The 22,709-nt window shown below is 34.6% G+C and overlaps 1 protein-coding gene across 1 annotated transcript in view; it reads left to right on the top strand.

The window, feature by feature from the left end:
- Positions 1–22,709, top strand: part of LOC140141855 (NADPH oxidase 5-like) — a 201,293-nt gene that overhangs the window by 57,792 nt on the left and 120,792 nt on the right. Inside the window, 1 exon segment of the mRNA XM_072163726.1 lies at positions 83–212. Coding sequence (XP_072019827.1) covers positions 83–212 — 130 coding nt within the window.

The raw sequence follows: 22,709 nt of genomic DNA, 5'->3' as shown, positions 1-22,709 counted from the left end.
CATAGAGGATACAATATTTTATTGGATTGAATATGGCTTCCAGCAAACGTTCACGAGCTTCGTCTCTTATCATGTTCCACAGGGTACCAGCGATGTCAGAAGAGGACCACAAGGCGTGGATCACATGGGCAGAGAGACAGTTTACAAGGATAGCGGGAAAGGATAGGCTTATTGACAAGGAGGAATTTAAACGTGCCTTTAACGTGAAGAAGGTAAGTTGAATAACAAAAAGTTGTTTTAGTGAAATAAAATGTTATTCCAATCATGATCAAAAGTATGTTTGTTCTTACGAAAGCAGCTAAAGTTTACAACATTAAGGTGGTACTGCACCCTTGATAAATTTGTGACTATTTTTGCATTTTTCTCAAAAAATAATAACACACTGGTAAAAAAGTTATGTATATTATAGGGGCAAGGAATCCAGGTACTACACTGGAATTTCAGTGACTCAAGACAAGAGGTACGTTAGTTATGATAAGAAAAGAGGTACCACTAGAATGTACCTCATTTCTTAACATATAATGAACCACTTGTCTTGACTCACTGAAATTTCAGTGAAGTAATTGGATTCCTTGCCCCTATAATATACATAACTTTTGTTAGCAGTGTGTCGTTATTTTTTGAGAAAAATGCAAAATTAGTCACAAAATTTATCAGGTGATGTAGTACCGTCTGGACAAAGCGAAATTTATGAGTGACGTAAAGTGTTTGAACAAAATTATGCAATACATTAATTTTTATTGACAAATTCCATGTGGTGGTTTGAATCAAATGCGACAATTAAAAATAAAATAATATTTTGTTTTAATAAATTATAATAAGTGGAATTGTTATTTTATAAATTTCTTTTACGCAATACAACTGTCGAACATAATTTTACTTAATGAATATTTGTGGCAGTTTATATGGTTGTTTTTTGTTTTGCTTTTATTCGTTTTTGTTTTTTGTTTGATTTTTGTCTGTCACAGCGATTTTCATTACTTGTTCTACATGTTCCAGTGTTGTTAACCTGATTCGTGTAATTTTTGCAGGTGTTACACTTCTTTGGGCTTTGAAATTGCTAATTTTTGGCTATGAAACTTTATCTACTATAATAAGCCTACATTTGATAGAAGTCTTCTTCAATATATAAAATATAAATTAATTTATTAAAATATATACCGCCTTTTGATACCAGAAGATAATAACAGGACTTTGATCTATCCAAAATATATAGGAGTTTTATTTATAAATTCAAAAAATAATGAAATAACTCGTTAAAATTTCGCGTTGTGCTTTGAGGCTTGTTTTCCCGTTTTCATCTATTTTTCATGTGTTAAGTTTTGATTGTGAAGTGCATTATTGTGTCAAAGGCAGTGTTCGCGTGTATATAGTTGACAATGACATTCAATTACAGGTCTATTTATGTAATTCGTAATTGCTTCTCAGCGCATGATGTTTTAATTATACCAATTCATATGAAATGTAACGATTTATTTGAATGGCTTGAACTTGAACTAGTATTATTAAAAGGTTACCATGCAGGGTTGGCACGATTTAAATCATGATTTAAATCACGATTTAAATCAAATGATTATAAAAAATCACTGATTTAAATCAACGTGTAATAGTTTGTACAATTTTTGAAAAATTTGATTTAATTTCTATCTTGGATTGACTGTTTTACTTCATTCGTAATGCTTCTACACCTTTTGGATACAATTAAATACTAATAAGATGTCATTTTATCTATTGCTTAAAAATCATTTTCAAGGTGGAGAATTCAACAAGTTTTTTTCCACATGATTTGACCAAATTATTTCTTCGAAATTTTCACATCTGAAAACGCGTTTTGATTTTTTATAAATATCTATGATTGTGCATAATGTCTAGCATTCCACTGACCTCTTTTGACTTAATCTTAGGATATAGCAGTTTTTAATTCAATTAAATCGATTTAATTAAAAACAAAATCTGATCATCTGTCACTCTAAAAGAATGAAATTTCCTATCTTTATATCTTTGGTTCACTCTTAATATTCTCTTCACCCGAGTGTCGACAGCAGACGACAAGTTTCATTTTTTTAAATTCAAAAATTTCAGAATTGTAACTTTTCATGACCATATTTGGAATCAGCGTGAAAAATGCATTAAAATGAGTACAAACAAGCCTAGTATTGATTCAGTGGTTCTTGACATGCTCTTGATATTTTTAGAAAATGTCTCAAAACTTTGAACTTTTTATTTTGAAGCCTATGCCTATAGTCCAGGAGCAAGATCCCACAGGGGGCCTAAATAAGGACTTGGTTCACCCTCCACTACATACAAGGTTTGACACCATAGGTAGTTAGTATGGACCCTCTAGATCACTGCTAGGTAGGTAGTGGACTCAAATTGTGGTATCACTTTTTTTTTACAGGTCATTTTATGTATGGACGTATAATCGCATAAAATCACCAAAAATAGGACAAAATTAAGGGGTAGGGGAGATATAAATTCCAAGAACTCAACTTTTACTCGTGATTTTGAATTCATTTTGGTATCAATATGTAGCTAAATGATTTTCCTAACTTTCTAGTATTATTTTTAAACAAAAACAGGTTTCATTTGAGCATATTTGGAAGTATAGTCCATAAATGAGTGGTAATCTGATTTTTTAAACCATATGTGTAAAGTTTGACATTGGCCTCAAATCGCACAACTATACCACTTTATGTTTTCAAAATTGATTCAGTTTCCATTTTTAATTTTTTTATTTAAATTTTAATGTTTTATTTTGTTTTTAATGTTAAGCATATCAAGGGAAACATTGTAACAGTTCCAATCATTATAATATGTATGAGTTCGTTGGGGTGTCTGTAGGACGAGGGGTGTGTGTGTGGGGGGGGGGGTGCTGGATGTACATAGGGTATGTGTAGGGGTGAGGGGATGAATGTGTGTGTACATGTCTTAATATGTCACTTCACTGCACCAACTTCCATTTACAAAATCCGTTAAGTTTCCATTGATGTGAATATTTATGTGTAGGACGTGAGTAACCACTGGGAAAACCAAAAAAACCAACAAAAACTGATGTTGATTTCCCTCGTATATCAGCATAACATAGAAAAATATTAAGGGGTAGGGGAAAATAAATCATCAGAACTCAATATTTTACTCATGATATTGACTTCATCTTGGTATTAATTCTATTCAATTCAATTTAATATGTATATCTAATTGATTGTTCTAACTTTTTGTATTATTTTAAAGCAAAGCGACCATTAGTTGTCAGGTAGATACACAGAAACTGTGAGAAAAGGGTACGTTTTCTATGTCTAACAGCGTAAATATGACAATATTAAGGGTAGGGAAATATAAACTGCCATAACTCAACTTTTACTCATGAAAATGAATTCATCTTGGTATCAAAATGTATCTAAGTGATTGTTCTAACTTTCTAGTATCATTTTAAAGCAAAGCAACCATTAGTTGTCAGACAGATATACAGAAACTGTGAGGAAAAGGTAACTTTTCTATGTCTAAAAGCGTGAAGATGACAATATTACGGGGTAGGGGAAATGTAAACTGTCATAACTCAACTTTTACTCATGAAAATGAATTCATCTTGGTATCAAAATATATCCAAGTTATTGGTCTAGCTTTCTAGTATTATCTTAAAGCAAAGCGACCATTATTTGTCAGGTAGATACACAGTAACTGTGAGGAAAGGGTAAATATTCTATGTCTAACAGCGTAAATATGACAATATTATGGGGTAGGGGAAATGTAAACTGCCATAACTCAACTTTTACTCATGAAAATGAATTCATCTTGGTATCAAAATATATCCAAGTGATTGGTCTAGCTTTCTAGTATTATTTTAAAGCAAAGCGACCATTATTTGTCAGGCAGTATATACAGAAACTGTGAGGAAAAGGTAATTTTTCTATGTCTAACAGCGTAAAATGACAATATAAAGGGGTAGGGGAAATATATAACTGCCATAACTCAACTTTTACTCATGAAAATGAATTCATCTTGGTATCAAAATGTATCTGATTGGCTGTTCTAACTTTCTATAAACAAAGCGATCATTAGTTGTCAGGTAGATGTACAGAAACTGTCAGAAGAAATCATTTTCTATATCTAGCAGCGTAATGGACCGTTCACAAACACTTGTAAGGGGGAGGGGCCTGATGCAAAAAAAATTCATCGCAAAATATTCTTTCGAGCCCCCCCTTTACAGACCTCAAAAATTGTAGGGCCCCTTTTGACATGAAAATTATGGGTCAACCCCATAGAAAATCATATAAACTCAATTTTTCCAGGAAAGTTTGAGGTCAGTTTTTCAGGCCCCCCCCCTTAGGAGGGTCAAAAAGTTTCAGCCCCCCCCCCCCTTTTGCATCAGGCCCCCTTACAAGTGTTTGTGAACGGTCCCTAAATATGACAATATCAAGGTAGGGGAAATATAAACTCCAATAACTCAACTTTTACTCTTGATAATGAATTCATCGAACGTTCTGGTATCATTAGTTGTTATGTAGATACAAAGGAAATGTGAGAAAAAACTTCCATGTGTAACAGTGTCAAATATGATAATATTAAGGGTAGGGGAAATATTACCATAACTCATCTTTGGCTGCATTAACTGTGAAGGGGAACACAGGAATACAAATCGTTGCACCAAAATTTGAATGTAGTGTACGATTGAGGTTTCTTACGTTAATTGGTGCAATTGGACCATTTTAAAAATTTGACCTTTATTTATGATATTGATATATTCGACGTTATAACCCCTGAACTAAGCTTCGTAGAACTATGACAATTGTGTTTTTTTATATTCTTAGCGATGAGAGGAACAATTTGAGATTACAACATTACAACATGATAGGATAATTATTTAGTATTGGCCCCATTATGACCTTCAACCCCTCGTGGGAAACTTAATTGCTTTTAAAATAATGCCAGAAAATGAGAACAATCACATAGCTACATATTGATACCAAAATGGAATTCATTTTCGTCAGTGAAACCTGTGTTTTGGTGATTTGTATGTCCCCTTACTCCTTAATATTGTCATATTTTACGCTGTTAGACATTGAATATTAACATGTTCGTACATTTTATGTCTATCTACCTGACAACTAATGGTTTAATTGCTTTTAAATAATACTAGAAAGTTAGAACTAACAATTAACTACATATTGTTACCAAAATGAATTCATTTTCATCAGTAAAACTTGAGTTTTGGTGATTTGAATGTCCCTACACCTTAATATTGTCATATTTTACGGTACTACACATGAAAAATTGACATTTTTTAAACATTTTATGTCTTTCCAGCTAACAATTAATGGTTATTTTGCTTTAAAAGATTACAACAACCAAATAGCTATATATTAATGCCAAAATGAATGAATTATAATGAATAAATGTCGAGTTACGTTGGTTTGTACGTCCCCTAACCTTTAATATTGTCAAATTTTACGCTGTTACACATTGGAAAATTAAAATTTTTATCATATTTTATGTCTATCTTATGGTTTTTCTGTTAAAAATAATACTGGAAAGTTAGAACAATCAATTAGCTACATGTTGATACCAAAATGAATTCATTATTATGAGTAAAGGTTGACTTATGGTGGTTTTTATTTCCCCTACCCCTTAATAATGCCATATTTGACATGGTTATACATAGAAAAGTAACCTTTTCTCACTTTTTACGGCTATCTACCTGACAATTAATGTTTGCTTTGCTTTAAAATAATACTAACACGTTTGAACAAGCAATTAGCTACATATTAATTCCAAAATGAATTCATTATCATGAGTTGAAGTTGAGTTATGATGGTTTATATTTCCCCTAACCCTTAATATTGTTACACACGCTGCTACATGTGGAAAAGTAACTTTTTTTTTTACATTTTCAGTCTATTTTCCTGACAAACAGCGGTTGATCTCACCCCACACATATAAATATTCAAAATATTACATGAATGGCAACTTAACAAACAAATTTTGTTAATAGAACTTATATAGTTCAGCCGAGTGACATATTAAAACATGTAAAACACCCCAACCCTGAACCCTATACACACCCCTGCACCCACCCCCACATACCACACACACCCCCCCAAACCCACACAACACAAACCAACATGCAAGCAAACATGCACATACATAAATATTTGAACCAGAACATCAAAGTTTGCCTAAATATGCTTGATATTAAAAACAAAATTAAAAAAAGGAAATTTAATTAATTTTGAAAATAGAAATTGGCACAATAGTAAAATTTGAAGCCAATGTCACAAAAACACCCACCCTGCGCATTGTTGTGAAAAATCTGATTTTTCACTAGTGTATGGACTGGCCACTTCCAATCATGATAAAATGAAACCTAGGTTTGCTTTCAAATAATACTAGGCAGTTAGAACAATCAATTAGCTACATATTCATACCAAAATAAATTCATTATTATGAGTAAAAGTTGAGTTATGAGAATTTATATCTCCCCTACCCCTTAATTTTGTCCTATATTTGGTGATTTTATGCGATTATACGTCCACACATAAAATGACCTGTAAAAAAAAAGTGATACCACAATTTGAGTCCACTACCTACCTAGCAGTGATCTAGAGGGTCCATACTAACTACCTATGGTGTCAAACCTTGTATGTAGTGGAGGGTGAACGAAGTCATTTTTTTGAGGTTGCTGCTCCTGTACTACTATGGCTAGCATGTATCGACACAGCAGCAAGTATACTGCCTTTTACTGGGGGACTACACCCCTTGATAAATTTGACTATTTTTGCATTTTTTCTCAAAAGATAAAAACACACTGGTAACAAACGTTTTGTACATTATAGGGGCAAGGAGTCCAGTTACTACACTGGAAATTAAGTGACTCAAGACAAGCGGTACGTTATCTATGATAAGAAAAGAGGTACCGCTAGAATGTACCTCATTTCTTAACATATATAATGAACCACTTGTCTTGAATCACTGAAATTTCAATGAAGTAATTGGATTTCTTGCCCCTATAATATACATAACTTTTGTTACCAGTGTGTAGTTATTTTTTGAGAAAAATGCAAAATTATAGTCACAAAATTTATCAGGGGGTGTAGTACCACCTTAAAATACTGCATTTTACTATGTGTGCAGACTACATCAAAGACGCCTGTTTCCCAAGTAAGAAGACGGTATCTGGTTTGTATTATAATTGCAGATACTACATTTTCACCATTATCTTGTTTTTAACTCTGTTTTTAACTGGCGTTGACTGCAGACGATAAGTTCCAAATTTTCTTTTCAAAAATAAAAAAAAATTGGAATTTTACAATTTCATGACAATATTTAGCATCAGCATGAAAAATGCATTTAAATAAGTACAAGCAAGCCGAGTATTGGTTCAGTGGTTCTTAAGATATATCAAATTGCAGATACTACATTTTCACCATTATCTTGTTTTTAACTGGTGTTGACTGCAAAATTGTCTTTTCAAAAATTAAAAAAATTAGAATTTTACAATTTCATGACAATATTTAGCATCAGCATGAAAAATGCATTAAAATAAGTACAAGCAAGCCGAGTATTGGTTCAGTGGTTCTTAAGATATATCAAACTTGAACTTGTTATGTTGAAGCTTATGGTCAAAGCAGTTTCTATGATTTTATGGTCATCAAACGGTTAATCATTTTGAGCATGAAGGTCAAGTCTCATCCGTGAAAATACCATCCTTGATTTTATCATTGACAACAAAACCCAACATGTTTATAGCAATGTAACAAACCTGAAAAAAGACATAAAAACAAGAATATTAACAGTTAATAAAATAATCTTTTGAAAGTACTTGCATGCGTAAATATAAGCTAGCTTTTTAATAAATACTGTTAACTTTTTCGTCTTGGTTGCAAATAAATTAGTTACACTTCTACGAAAATGTATATTATTACAATCGAGCCATTTCTGCATATACCGTTATCGATGCCACCAAAGGCTACGCATACATCAACACTTCGTCAATCCACACAATAGGTGAGATCAATTCTGTTTGTTTTTAATAAATTTTCATATTCAGATTATTATTCTAAAAAATAAAAACTGCTTTTCAATTTAGTCAACTTGTCTTGTTTATATCTGAACGTAGGCTTCATCCCGTGCAATGTCAAGGTCAGCACGGCCGGCCGACAAGTTGTATTTTGTATTTATTTTCTCTCGCTCCCCTACCGTCCTCATACCCTCCATCGACCTGCCCCTCTCTATTGCGCTTCCCACCCTCCCTCCCTCTCCCTCTCTATATTGCTCATTCTCTCCTTCGCTCCTTCCTTCCCCTCGGTCCTCTCCTCCCCCCAGTCTAAATTCTTTCCTCTCTCTTTGTCTCCCTCTCTTTTCCCCCTTCCCACTATCTATCTCCCTCATCCATCATTGTCCCCTCTCCCTCCATCTCCCTCTCTGTGTCCCATTATCTCCTTCGCTCCCTCCCTCCCTCGGCACTTCCCTCCCTCCATATTTCTTCCTCTCTCTGTCTCGCATCTCATATCTCCCTTACCACGTTAAATCTACCATCTTTGTCCCTTTCTCTAACTCTCCCTCTCTCCCTCTCTCTCTCTCTCTCTCTCTCTTCCTCTCTCTCTCTCTTCCTCTCTTTCTCATTCTATCCTTCCCTCCCATCTCTTCACATTATTTCCTCACTTTTTGCCTCCCCTCCCATGTCTCTTTTTCCCATATATCTATCTCCCTCCCCACCCTTGTCCGTTTCTCCCTCACTCTATCACTCCCCTCCCTGTCTTTCTCATGAATGATCTCCTTCCCTCTCATCCATATTCTTTCCTCTCTATGATCTCTATTATCTTTCTCTTCCTCTCATCTCTCCCTTCCCCCATCTATCTATCTCCCTTCCTATCCTTACCCCTCTCTCCATCTCCCCTCTCTCACGCGGAAACAAAAATGTCAGCACAATATTTTAAGAACGTCATCACCTGAGCATTAAAACATGTAAACTTTAGATTAAGTTATTTCTAAACACAGTTCATAATATTTAAAAAAATTAACGACATTATGTAACCACAGAACTCCGCCCATAATAATCTGTAATCTGTAATAAAATGTAATAGCATTACAGACTAGTATACATTTTAGTATCACAGTCTGCCTATAATTTACACACCGTTTATTATAAAATTATGTAAAAATTGCACGACAGATGTAACCACAGAACCCCATCCATAATAATCTTTATGTAATAGTATTACAGACTATGTACTGTAATATACATTTTACTACACAATCTGCCTATAATTTACACGTGTTTTGAGTAAATTAATTGTATTGTTAACCCTCTGGATACTACTGGTCATCTAACAGCATTTCTGATTGGTTGATATCTTGAGATGCTCATTTCAATTGCCAATTATGACTAGGCTTTAAACTATTTATGGTCAAACTTGCATTTGTAGATGATCTTATTAACAACCTTCTTGATTGGTTCAAAATTGGACACAATATTATTTTTGGCCAATCGGCATGTAGTTCTCTTCGGGTTAAGCAGTTCAAGGAATGTGACGATTTTTGTCTGCGTAATGAGTCTCTTTTATTCGTTTCCTGGACAGATATCGACGTGATTTTAATTGCTTTTATATTGTAATACTCCCATTCACTCATACTTATTTGTTGCAATGGGCTGTTCCATTTAAAATCTACACTACCCCTGTCGAATATTTAGCTAAAGTCTTCACAGAGGGAGTACGAGTTTTGAATTGAATAGACAATTGGGTAACTTCCATTTGAAATACTCACTCCAGTTGTGGGAAATATATAAGCCATAATACATAGGTGGAGTATGGGTTTCAAAATGAGAATCCCGACCAATTACATTTGAAAACATACTCCCTGTGGAAGATATTTGCAAAATCTTCCACAGGGGTGGATTTCAACTGGAATAGCCCATTGTTTACGAGTGTCACGTCATACCATATATAGATAAAATGATGAGAGTTTATTGACGATATCTTATTTAAAGAAATCTTATGCTATCGCGTCATCGCAACTCTTAATATTTTCTTGGATCAAATACTCTAGTACCTGTATACGTACAATGATATAAAGACAAGGGCAAGGCGAAATGATTTATCTCAATATTTTGACATAATCCCTTTTATTATTAAAAGTCTTCGAGTAATCCGGTCAAAATGTCATAAAAACATGCAATCGTCATTATAATCTCTATTAATTGATATTTCAATTTTGTGCATTATATTGAATTATATGTTAGGGTCAAAATCCTTGCAACGTTCAACTCAAGTTGAAACAAAAGTCAAATGCCAGTATAAAAATATGTCAAAATGTCATAAAAAACATGCAATCGTCATTATAATCTCTAGTATTTGATATTTCAATTCTGTGCATTATATTGTATTATATTTTAGGGTCAAAATACTTCCAAAGATCAACTCTTTAAGTTGAAACAATAAAAGTCAACTACCAGTATAAAAATAAATAGTCAATTTATTAAATTGACGTAATCAAATTGAAAGATAATTTTGGAGTAAATTTGTGTCTCAATATGCGAGAAATTAGTAAAATCCATGCAAGGTCATGCCTATATATGCTGGTTACAAGATATGAAAAAGTAAAAAAAAAATCCGCAAAACAATTTACTGAAAAAGTGGTATATTACGATTCATTGCAGCTATAGTGTAGTTAGGGTTTGTTAAAAATGTGTACGGGTTTTCCAGTTGATTTTTTTACGTACACACCGGTATTTTTAAAAGCTACGTAGGCCCTACTTGTATACTACAAAAAAGTATCAACATGCAACAGTGCAATCAAGGTAGACTTTCCGTGTACCGGGTTTCCTTGCAAAACAATCATTCGCGCAATGGGATATTCCGGTTGAAATCCATACACCCCCATGGAAGACATACCCTGTATCTCTACCTCAAGAAGTGTATATTTCAAATGGAGTCACCTATTCAGGTACTCCATTTAAAAATCACACTCCCTGAGTGAAGATTAAGGTCATGTCTTCCATAGGAGGTGTATGGATTTCAACCGGAACAGCCCAATAGGCCTGATTCATAGCAAGCTATCTATATTCTACATCCCAGACAAATGAAACATTCAATTACCAATTTTAATTGAAAATTGATTGTAACTTGCATCGAAAAAGTATTTTTTTAATTTTTACTTTTGAAACTAGTGAGATGGAAATTATACAAAATTTATTATATAATTTTCCCAAAGTAATAATTGCTGGTCTGTTGAGGCATTCTTTATGTGGGTTTGCAATATTATTTTCAGTTTGAGCAATAAATTCATAAGAAATAGGATAACTTCATTGGGTGCCCTTTCCTGTGTGACACGACTATATCGACTGCTCAGTGGCAGTTAGTGGGGAAGTGTAAGAGCTGCCATGTGTAGCTGCCACGTGTAGTGAGTACAATATACTCTGTGTAAATTGACAAATGTTCACAGGGCAGCTAATTGCACTTACCCACTTCTGACACTGAACAGTCAATATATACCACAATGACCGTAAAAATACTTCACTTTTTATAGCTCAGGAGAAAAATATACTATTTTACGTTTGTGCTTTTAAATCTTGATAGATGCGCCATAACAAGAGGGTAAATAGTTTAGTATCTACTACTTGTATGATAAAACTTTATTTACTATCATGATTTTCTCAATTAAAAGAGAAGAAGAACCTATAACTACATAATCGTATTGTTTCATATAACTAAGTGCAATAAGAGCCCTAGAAAGACCTATATCGCGACCATTTGCGCACAACTGTATATGATCGCATCTAATCGCTTTTACATCATTGGCCGACTGATTTTAGAACTTCTATGACTGATCAAGTTGATCGAATTATGAACACAATTATTATACTCCTTCTCTGAACATGCTCAATAAAGCTTGTGTTACAAGTAAATAAGATTTACTTCTTACTCTATTCAACTTCATAAAAACTCAAAATTATAAGAAAGGCTATGCAAAATAGTGTACTCTAAAATGAAAAGCGAAAGATCTTTAAACTTCGTTTAGTAACATCATAACGTAATCAAAAATTTATATTTTTAATTTTTTTTTTAATTGTCAATTTTCATCGTTAAAGACCATGTTATTCCTTGAAAATTTATAATCTTATACAAAACAAGCCGTGCTCCTCTACAATAAAAATGCATTAATTTCATTTTATTGAATTAATAATTAATGTATAATTTGATAAGATTAAAGCTTTTAATATAGATGATCAGAATTAATAAATACATTAAATTCAAACTTGACCGATTCAAAATTAATTTAGATTATACTCGCGCGATGGAGTTACTTAGAATTGCCAGAGCGGACCTTGTCGAATAAAAAGCAGCTTTATATTCTTAGATTAAAACTCTCTAGGGAGGTGTTCCATTTTGACGAAACTGTGGCAAAATCACAGTCTGTGCATGTGACGTTTCCGTTGCGCTGTACGATGGATAGATATGTAATTTTTTCACGTTTGTGTCGATAAAAGGTCGTTGCAATATGGGGCAAGCTCGAATGAACGTATAGTCACAAGTGTAACATTTTCATACTATCCTGGCACACTATTGATTTTACAAGGAAGAAATGACATATAAATTAATATAATTTGGCAATGACTATAAAAGACTTTAATTGAGACGGGCAGTAAACTCCATGCATGACTCGATATTGTTTATCTTGTTACCGTATGCCAGTATGTGTTATTATTAATGTTGAATGTAACAATATCAAATGCTGTTGATGTCGATGCAAACGTATATTTCATTGTAAACATAATCAAATCTAAGATAAATCTTAATTCAAAGTTTATCCTTAAAAAAATCACCGACCGCACGTCTCATACTGGCCTTATTCATTCACTCAGACCTACTATATATAGTACATGTATACTGCGCCAATAAAGTATCCGTACACTTGGGAAAATAATCACAATTTCCGAACTGAACAATATTGGGGTAAATTTCTTTTTTTAATAGATGCACTAGCTAATTCTGCACATTATGACCCCACATTGAATCCAATGTGACTTCAAGAAGCAAAGTTACAAGCATTTGATTAGACGAAGGTCCAGTTTTAAAAGTGACAAACTAGCCTATTCAAAATTCCACAGATCTGGTTTGAGAATGGTGAATGGCTAATTTATGCGTTTGGCTTTAATTTAAAACAAAAGGAACAAAAGAAAATTGAAACAAAAGAACTGACAAATAAAATGAAAGCTTTGAAAAGTACAGAGAAGTAAAGACTGAAATAAAAACTGCTTTAAATAACGCTTATTGAAGAAACTGTGTTGTCTCTTTGTTTCGCTTGTTGGAATCTTTTTGCGCCTTGTATAGGCCAGTTTGTCACTTTTAAAACTGGACCTTCGTCTATTCAAATGCATGTAACTTTACTTCTTGAGGTCACATTGGATTCAATGTGGTGTCATAATGTGCAGGATTAGATAGTGCATTTATTAAAAAAACAAATTTACCCCAAAATTGTTCATTTTTAAAATTGTGATTATTTTTCAAACTGTAAGGATACTTTATTGGCGCAGTATATTTTTGAAATCTTATTTTGCTTCATAAGTTATGTTTCATATGGATTATAAATAGTTATATTAATACAAAAATTTGTCATATGTGGAAGCATCGTCTGTAGTTCGCGCGGGATAATTTTCTATACCACTCATTGATACGTGAACATTATCACGTCATCGGTTTGTTTTTTACTTCCCTCTTAACCATTTGCAACTTTTGCTTTTCGCAGGGCAAGTATACCTCACCTGGTTTCTGAAGTTGTATTTCTCTGTATTTGTTTATACCACTGAATGATCATTTTCCCAGACATTTACAGCCATCCGCGGGGTAGCCATCCGGAATAGCCATTGTAATCTTCGTAGCTTATAATGGATGATATTTCCAAAATGTTCCACAGGGGGAGTGTGGATTTTAAATAGAATAGTCCAATGATCCGCTTGCCTTGTTATTACAACTTCTTCAAATAAGTGAGGACGTCGTAAAGAACACCCTCTTGTTGATATTACTTGCCTTGTCAAGTAATGAAGACTTTAATCTGAAAATAATTCATGAAACGTTTAAGGGGGTACTACACCCCTGTGGTAAATTTGTGACTATTTTTGTATTTTTCTCAAAAATAATAACACACTGGTAACAAAAGTTATGTATATTATTGGGGCAAGGAATCCAATTACTACACTGAAATTTCAGTGACTCGAGACAAGCGGTTCGTTATTTATGATAAGAAATGAGGTACATCCTATCGGTACCTTATTTCTTATCATAAATAACGAACCGCTTGTCTTGGGTCACTGAAATTCCAGTGTAGTAATTGGATTCTTGCCCCAATAATAAACATAAATTTTGTTACCACTGTGTTATTAGTTTTTGAGAAATATGCAAAAATAGACACAAATTTATCGAGGGGTGTAGTACCCCCTTAAGCCCACCCAACAAAGACAACGTTTTTGTGCTGGCATGACTTGACACGATTACAAACTTTTGTTGATATTACATTACAAGATCTTTAAAAAAACCTGTTGTTGCGACTCAAACAAAGTAAGTTAACCCAATTTAACTTCTTTTAAGTTAGTCAAAATTTGATCACTTCCCCACAAAATTCAGCTTAATAGCTTTGTTTTCGCATGGAAATGGTCTCATCTACTATATTCCATGGTTTTCGTAACTTAGCGTAAAATATTCATTTAGGAACCACACTTTGATGAATTTTGTTACACTATTATGCCATACCCAATGTGTGTTTTTAAGTTAACAATTCAGGTTAATAGCTTAACTATTCAATCAAGTACGGCTAAAACGATCTTGAAAGCATTATTTAAAAATGCACTACAACTTGAGATTCCAATATAGGGTACACCGTCTCCAAGGTACTTGACTGGTAATGCAGTACCATGGCAGTACCAGTGTAGTACCAGTGCATTACCACTGCTGGTGGGTCCTGTTCAGTAGCAGCATCGGTACCATGTAGGTACTTTTATGTGCACCAGTCAGGTACCTTGGCGACGGTGTACCTGTGCAGGCGCTGGCAAAAGAATCTTGTAATGTATATTCGTTGGCATATCAGAAAAGTACATGTAAACCCCAAAAATAATTTCTATGAATGTACAGTGCAATTCAACAATGTATTGCCCTGCACTATACGTTACGCCGGTCTATTACATTGCACATAGATTATCAACGAACAGGGATCGTAAGTTTTTAGTATTATTCATATCATGCTGATCATATCATGCTGATCACTCGCACCTGTAAGATTAGTGGGTTTTTTAAAGAGTGGTATTGTATTCAATCTATGAGTGCAGACATACACAGGTTACGAGTGCAACCTGCTTATAGTGCAGGGAGATATATTCAAAGATAGTTTGCACCCACTGTTGTGGTAATTAATCCGGTTACTTAACTACTTCTTCGGCGAATTGGTACTATACTAAAAGTCATAATTTAAAAAAAACTAGTTCGCGTCTGTCATCACTGCCAATAGACGAATCCATTTTCACGCATTCCTACATCTCAATGGCAGCCATAGCTAGATCCCCCATAGGTCTATCCCACCTAAAATGTGCAATGATGTTGCCTTGGCGGGGATATTAAATTGCATTCCATCACCCGTGTAGACAAAAGAATGATGAAAGTTTACAACGCAATACAATTCAACATCGATTTTGAAGCAGATTTAATCCACCCAATTGGGCAGTAAAAACACGAGTTTGGTGCAGACGGGATCCGGGCCCCAGCCCGGGGGCCCCAGTAATGGCCGACTGAATTCTGACCATCACTTGGCTCGTTGGATCCGTCTATACCGCCTTATCGCCGTCATGCTATTAAAATCACGTACAACGCTGAGTTGGATCAGGCTGGATTGACAGGGTCGTCAGACGCGACTAGTTTTTTTATATAATATATAATATCATTATCTCTGACTTTTATTATACTTGTCCAACATTTAATTGGTCCGTTGATATGACCTCTTACGATGTCCGTTATGATTTGTTCTTGTTAACGCTCAAGCTTAATGGTGCACGATAACGTGGTATTTCTTGCGTGAAATGTTTCACTAATCTTCACTGACCAGGTTGACCACTGAAGTTGACCACTACGACATCACCAGGTTAATTTACTTTGACATCAGACGTTGTATTGTCCTTAAGGGGGTACTACACCCCTGGCCAATTTTGTATTTTCAAAAATTATAGGGCGTTGGTGACAAGTACGATATGTATATTATATACGAAAACACGTGATTATTATAAAAGACGAAAGCGAGTACAAGAAGTGCGTGGTATATAGTGCGTACGTACGGTAGTTACAGGAAATTGCCTATTCACCAATCGATAATCAAGGAAAAGATAATTCTGAACCCCAAATGCCAGCATTCAAGTTTCAACTTTTTTGCGTATCTGATGACTTTTGAAATTTCAGGATTGCTCTTTCAGAAATTATTGTGATGGTCCGGTCTAAACGCAATTATTTAACATGTTACTCACGATACGCACTGTGTGATATGTCATTATTCATATCATGTTCCCCGAACAGATCGAGTCCCATTGGACCGTTTCATGAAGGTGCTTGCTAAAACGCGTGAAACGTGTTTTAGGTGTTCTTCATTCTAGTTCACAGCACAACAGATGAAGTCATGAATTTATATTTCATACCACACCACTCCACGCCATACATCAATTCTCCCAGTCACATTTCCCCAATATGACATTTTTAAAAATTAAAATTTTAATTCTTTTAAAGTTTGGCAGAGGCGGGGTTCGAACTCACGGCTCACCGCTTTGGCTAGTATCACGTATACCATACGTCCAGCGCCTTAGACCGCTCGACCACGAAGAACTTGATAGTGTCATCGTGAAAATTTATACATATATAATATTAATAAATCGCAACTTCATTACTGCATCATATTTTGGAATTTTATCTGCTTAAAACATTAATGTGTATTATAATAAAGCTACCATTATTTATATTGTTGAATTCTCAAGCGCATAGAGACAATTAATACGAGGGTCCTATGAATAGGCCTACATACACAATACATAAAATCGATTTTGATATCGGCCATGTGCTCTGCTGTGCATGTGGTTTCCCGCAGTGGCGGAAGTTGTATTACGAAGTGCATCCGAACTCCATTTTGAAGCAAATGATTTTGACAAGGCATTGGATTGTTCCAGTTTGCATCCTAAATCCACATTAGACCCATAATTTTATTTACAAAATCAAAAGATTAGATTATCATAACAACAAAACGGTAATCTTTTGTCGGGTATAATGTGAAAATTACATTAAAAAAATACAGTTTTTACAGAATTAATTTTCACTTAAAAAAAAAAAAAAAATGGCGTATATAAGATTGAAATAAATTATCTACCTTCTATACTAGATCAATTGTGACGCAAGTTGTTATCAAAAATTGTTGTGATAGATGTACAGTTAATATTCATATATTCCATTACCTATCTGATGGTACAGTTTTTACACAGAAAATATTTATTTGAAAAACCTGCCACTCGGCTTTTTCCGGAAAGGTCACAGGGTCGCCGTGACCTGTGCAATAATTACAATTAAAATTTTTCTTATTCTAACAGCAAGCGTTTCTAGAATATATTATGGCGAAATGTGGTGTAATTTCATACATAGTTGGTCCTTTCCTAGGCGTTATTATGGTTTATGTGGCTGTCGCTTATGAAATCAATCGATATAAATTTGAGCTATATTTTGTGCATATCGGGCAAATTTCAGCAGTGGTGTAGCGTGGGTCGTCATATTGGGGGAAGAGCTAGAGGGCACCGACCATGATGAGGGGGATCACCTGGTATGATGCCCCTATGACGCTTTGGCACTGAATTCCAGGTATACGTTGATACGTTGTATACGGTTGAAATATCAAGCTAAACATCTTCAAAATAGTTCAATTGTCATTTCCGAGGCGAATTATTTGGTGTTGTGAATGCATTTTATGTTATTAAATGATTCAGTTCTGTATTATTGTATGTACTAGTAAATTCGTTTTGTTTTCCAAGTCAACAAAGTAATGTTGACATAATGTTACATTCAGACATAAGTCCTCCATAGAACTCAACGTTAAACGGCCAAAATCGCTAGTGGGTTTCTTTCACTTTACTTTGTTATTTTGGCTTAAAATGGACACAAATCTTTCCTGACAGTTATTACTAATATTATTCCAGCATTTTTAAGCAAGAAAAACATTGAAATTTGATTATAATCGTATATTATGGCTTTAAATCACCGCAGTCAAGTTCATTTTAAGGGGGTTCTACTCCCCTGCCCAATTTTGTGCCTATTTTTGCATTTTTCTCAAAACTCATAGCGCATTGGTGACAATTTAGATATGCATATTATAGGGGCAAGGACTACAACTACTGCACTGGAAGTTTTATTTCAGCACAGACAACAGTTGTGGAGTTACAGTCAAAAATGAGAGAAACCCAATATTTGATCAATAAATCAATAACTACTTGCCTTGTGTTGCTGAATTTTTAGTGCAGTAGTCAGGCGGCGGATGACATGATCGAGCCGGCAACTTGTGAAACCGCCCGGCCGTATGGCATTTTCCAATATAGTCGGTTAATTTTGTGGGGTTCATTATCGAACCCCAACGGTTTTAGCTTGTATTTATATTATTTATCAACATAGGCCTATTTGTTTGTGATATTTCAAGCGTTTTAAAATTTCAAAATAATCCCATTCAATTACACGGTTGACGATGAAAATTTACTGAATTTAGATAATGCAATGCGGCCACCACCTGTGCAGTAGTTGTAGTCTTTGCCCCTATAATATACATATCTTATGCACCGCTATAATTTTTGAAAAAAATGCAAAAAATAGGCACAAAATTGGCCAGGGGTGTAGAACCCCCTTAACAGTAAATGTAAGCATTAATTCAAAATCAATAGATTAATTTATACGCAAATAATAATGCCGATTTATTCCCATTAGACAGCGTGACCTTCTACAACGATTTCGTTCAAAATTCGAACGGGAATATGTTTGTTCTGTGTTGTTTTTCGATGGTTAAGACTTTATGACGTCATTTTGACGTTAAACGCCAATGTAGGGTTGATTCCAATTCTGGTGTGAATGGAATAAATAATTCATTACCTTCATACAGGGTGTCTCTTAAAGAACTATACAATGAGAAAATTTAATTTTTGAGTATTCTTATGTCGCATCGAAACAGGACCAGAACAGTGCACCGTATGTTATTGCATGATAAAGCAGCTACCAATATATAATTTTGAATTTTGAAAATTGAGCCCTCTGTTCTGGAATTTTAATAATTTGAAAATCCCACCTGAGTTCAATACAGTCCATGTATGAGTCACAAGTATTAAATAATGTGCAATAAACCGTTCGTCCCTTATAAATACCATTAATACTTTTTAGTACTTTAATGCTCCAGGAACCAGTAGCTCATTGACTGCTATATTGGAATCCGATGACAGGATTCAAAATATTTCAAGACTTATCAGTCAATTTTCAAAATGAAAAAGGTGCATGGAATCTTATTATTACAATTGCATGACTCTCATTTACGGCCATTGCTTTCGTAATTGAGACACCATTAGAAATAAGCTAACACCTCTTGATGGACTTTATGGACCATTCTAGTATTGTCGGCTTTTGGATAGTGTTGAGTGGTACTTCATTTATAACTGATAATTTTTTCTTTGCTTTATCTTTGTTCTTGATTCTTGTTGATAATACTGAATAAATAACAAACTAATAAACATAAATCATTTATTTAGCCGTAGCCAAGTGGTTAACGAACAGGTCTTGTAAACCTGAAATCCTGTGTTCGATTCCCGGGCGGGGGTCACTTTTTCTGCTTGTCTCCTTTATATTATTTACGACGGCGAACCTGATGAAAAATTATTTGTATATATAATTTCCGTCGATCATGCCACTGTTTTTCCATGTCATTCAATCTTGCTTGGTTCAGGTATCAAACTGCTAAAAATACAATTTACGAAGGTACCATTCTTTTAGAGACACCCTGTATAATTGATACAAGGTTGACATTTCACCAAAGATATAAGGTTTGTTTGCTACAATACAATGCTCCTTGCAATGTGTTATTAGTGTGTTTGGTTCTACTTCAGTGGGATGAATTAAGATAAGCATAGTATTTGACGCAATCAATTCATTTAATGATATTAAAACCAATAAAAGAGAGATGTGTGGCAAAATGGGTGAAATAGTAATAATAGGAAAAGATACAATTGAAAGTGGAATAGACAAGGTGGTAAGAATGAATCAGTATAATTACATTTGCTATGTTTACGAGAAAAAAATCTAGCGCTTGAAGGATACCTAATGAGGGAGGAAGAGAAAATAGATCTAAAGTGAAGATGGTTGGAGGAAGAGAAGAAACGACACGAAAATGAAGGAATAATTACAACAAAGGAAGGGGACAATGGGCCTATTCCAGTTAGAATCCATACACCCCCTGTGGAAAAGATTATCTTAATCTTCCACACGGTGATTTCAAATGGGGCTACCTGAATATTCATTTGGAATTTACACTCATATGTAGATTAAGGCCATGTTTTTCAAAGGTGGTGTATGGATTTCAAATGGAATTTGGGATACATAATTGCATTGCATTATGGCCATTTTTTTGCTCATTTTAAAGTACTGAAATACAGCATTCTTTGGTGTCAAACCTATCCCTTCACTATTCTCCCAATCCTATCTCTTCCCCACCAATCAATGTTGGGCACTAATACTAGACGCGCATGAGCAACGTAGCAGGAATCAACATTAATGGGTGGTAGGGGTGGGGAATTGAGGCTCATTTACATTACCCTATTGAAAGTGTCCCAACACTTTTGAGAAGATTGTAGTCCTGTGTAGATGAGTTTGATGACCCAAAAAAATGAATCTTTTAAAAGGGGACGGTATAAATGAGTATAATATCTCAATCATGTTGTTTGCGTGATTTATCCTATTAACTATGATAATGTACTAGAAAAACGATATTCGAACAGGCAAAATAATACTTATTAATCGCAAAATGATGTAATGGCTATACGCAAAATGATGTAATGGCTCCCGGGGGGGGGGGCAATCCAATGTTGGAGGTGACGCGTATGTAGGGCTGTTAAGACCCCCTTTTTCAGCATCGCTGTCACCCAAAGACCCCATATTTTTTTTCGAACACATGCTCTGTCACCCGAGATTTGATCTGTCACCCGAAGACCCTTATAAGTTCAATTTGAACAGCAACTTTCATTTATCACTGATTTTGTTACTTATTTTGAAAAAACAAAGACATTTGAAGCAATTCAGAACTAGAAGTTCGATTTTCGAGGTTTTTGTGGCGCTGTTTCGGTTCTCACCCAAAGATTCCATTTAAAATAAAGGTCATGTTCTCACCCAATGACCCCATATTTTTTACATGTTGGCCTCACCGAATGCCAAAAATCATGCTCTCACCCAATGACCCCATATTTTTTACATTTTGCTCTCACCGAATGCCCCTTAGTGCGAAAGTGCCAGCCCTACACCTATATCCATTTCAAATTGAAGTGCCCCCCTAATGGCTATAACAAAAGTTGTGAACTATTTCGGCGAACTACACAGCTATTTTGACCTGTTGTCTCCCGTTTTTGTTAGCATACCGACTTTAAATAAATCATGCAATTCCCTTATAAATGAATATGTCGGTTACGTAAAACCACTCTCACACGACATAGATTTATACCTGCTAGCTCATTCACACATCAAAAGCTCGAACGCATATCACAAATTCCTACCCTCGGCCTTCAACTAATCCACCCCAGCACACACAACACCATTTAACTGTAAACTATCAACGTGTAACTGTGCAATCAACGTAGCCTTTCCCGGCTGCGGATTTCCACCCAAAGTTTCGTTCGTGCAATGTTATTAAATGCAAGGTATTTTATACATGTACATAAGTTGTTCTGGACACATTTGGCGATCTATTGCAATCCTTTTCGCATACTGATCGGAAAGGAATTTGCAACCCAAAGTTTGCTTTCATTAAGGTGGTTTCACACTTCAAACGCTCGAACGCATCACAAATTCCTACCCTCGGCCTTCAACTAATCCACCCCAGCACACACAACACCATTTAAACTGTAAACTATCAACGTGTAACTGTGCAATCAACGTAGCCTTTCCCGGCTGCGGATTTCCACCCAAAGTTTCGTTCGTGCAATGTTATTAAATGCAAGGTATTTTATACGTGTACATAAGTTGTTCTGGACACATTTGGCGTTCCATTGCAATGCTATTCGCATAATGATCGGAAAGGAATTTGCAACCCAAAGTTTGCTTTCATTAAGGTGGTTTGGAGGGGTACATATTCTAGCTCTTTATATATTATTAGCTCTAATATTGAGAAAAACAGGAGCAACCCAACAAACACAAAACATTTTACAGGACACGTTTAAATGTCGGGTTATATTAAGGGTATAAAAACGTTTTAGTAACATTCAAAAAACATTTTTGAAAACTTACTGCAAAACATTCTAAACAAAATGTTATCTAAGTGTTGACAAAATATTTTTCAAAAATGTTTGCCCAAAATGTTTTACAATAACGTTTTAAAAACGTTTTCATGACCTTTATATAACTCGACATTTAAATGTTGTTAAAACGTTTTTAAGAACATTTTTGTGTTTGCTGTTTTCGTTTTGATAT

This window comes from Amphiura filiformis, chromosome 20 (assembly GCF_039555335.1).
Source record: "Amphiura filiformis chromosome 20, Afil_fr2py, whole genome shotgun sequence".
NCBI classification, from domain to species: Eukaryota; Metazoa; Echinodermata; class Ophiuroidea; order Amphilepidida; family Amphiuridae; genus Amphiura; species Amphiura filiformis.
This window is presented reverse-complemented; position numbering and strand designations above follow the sequence as displayed.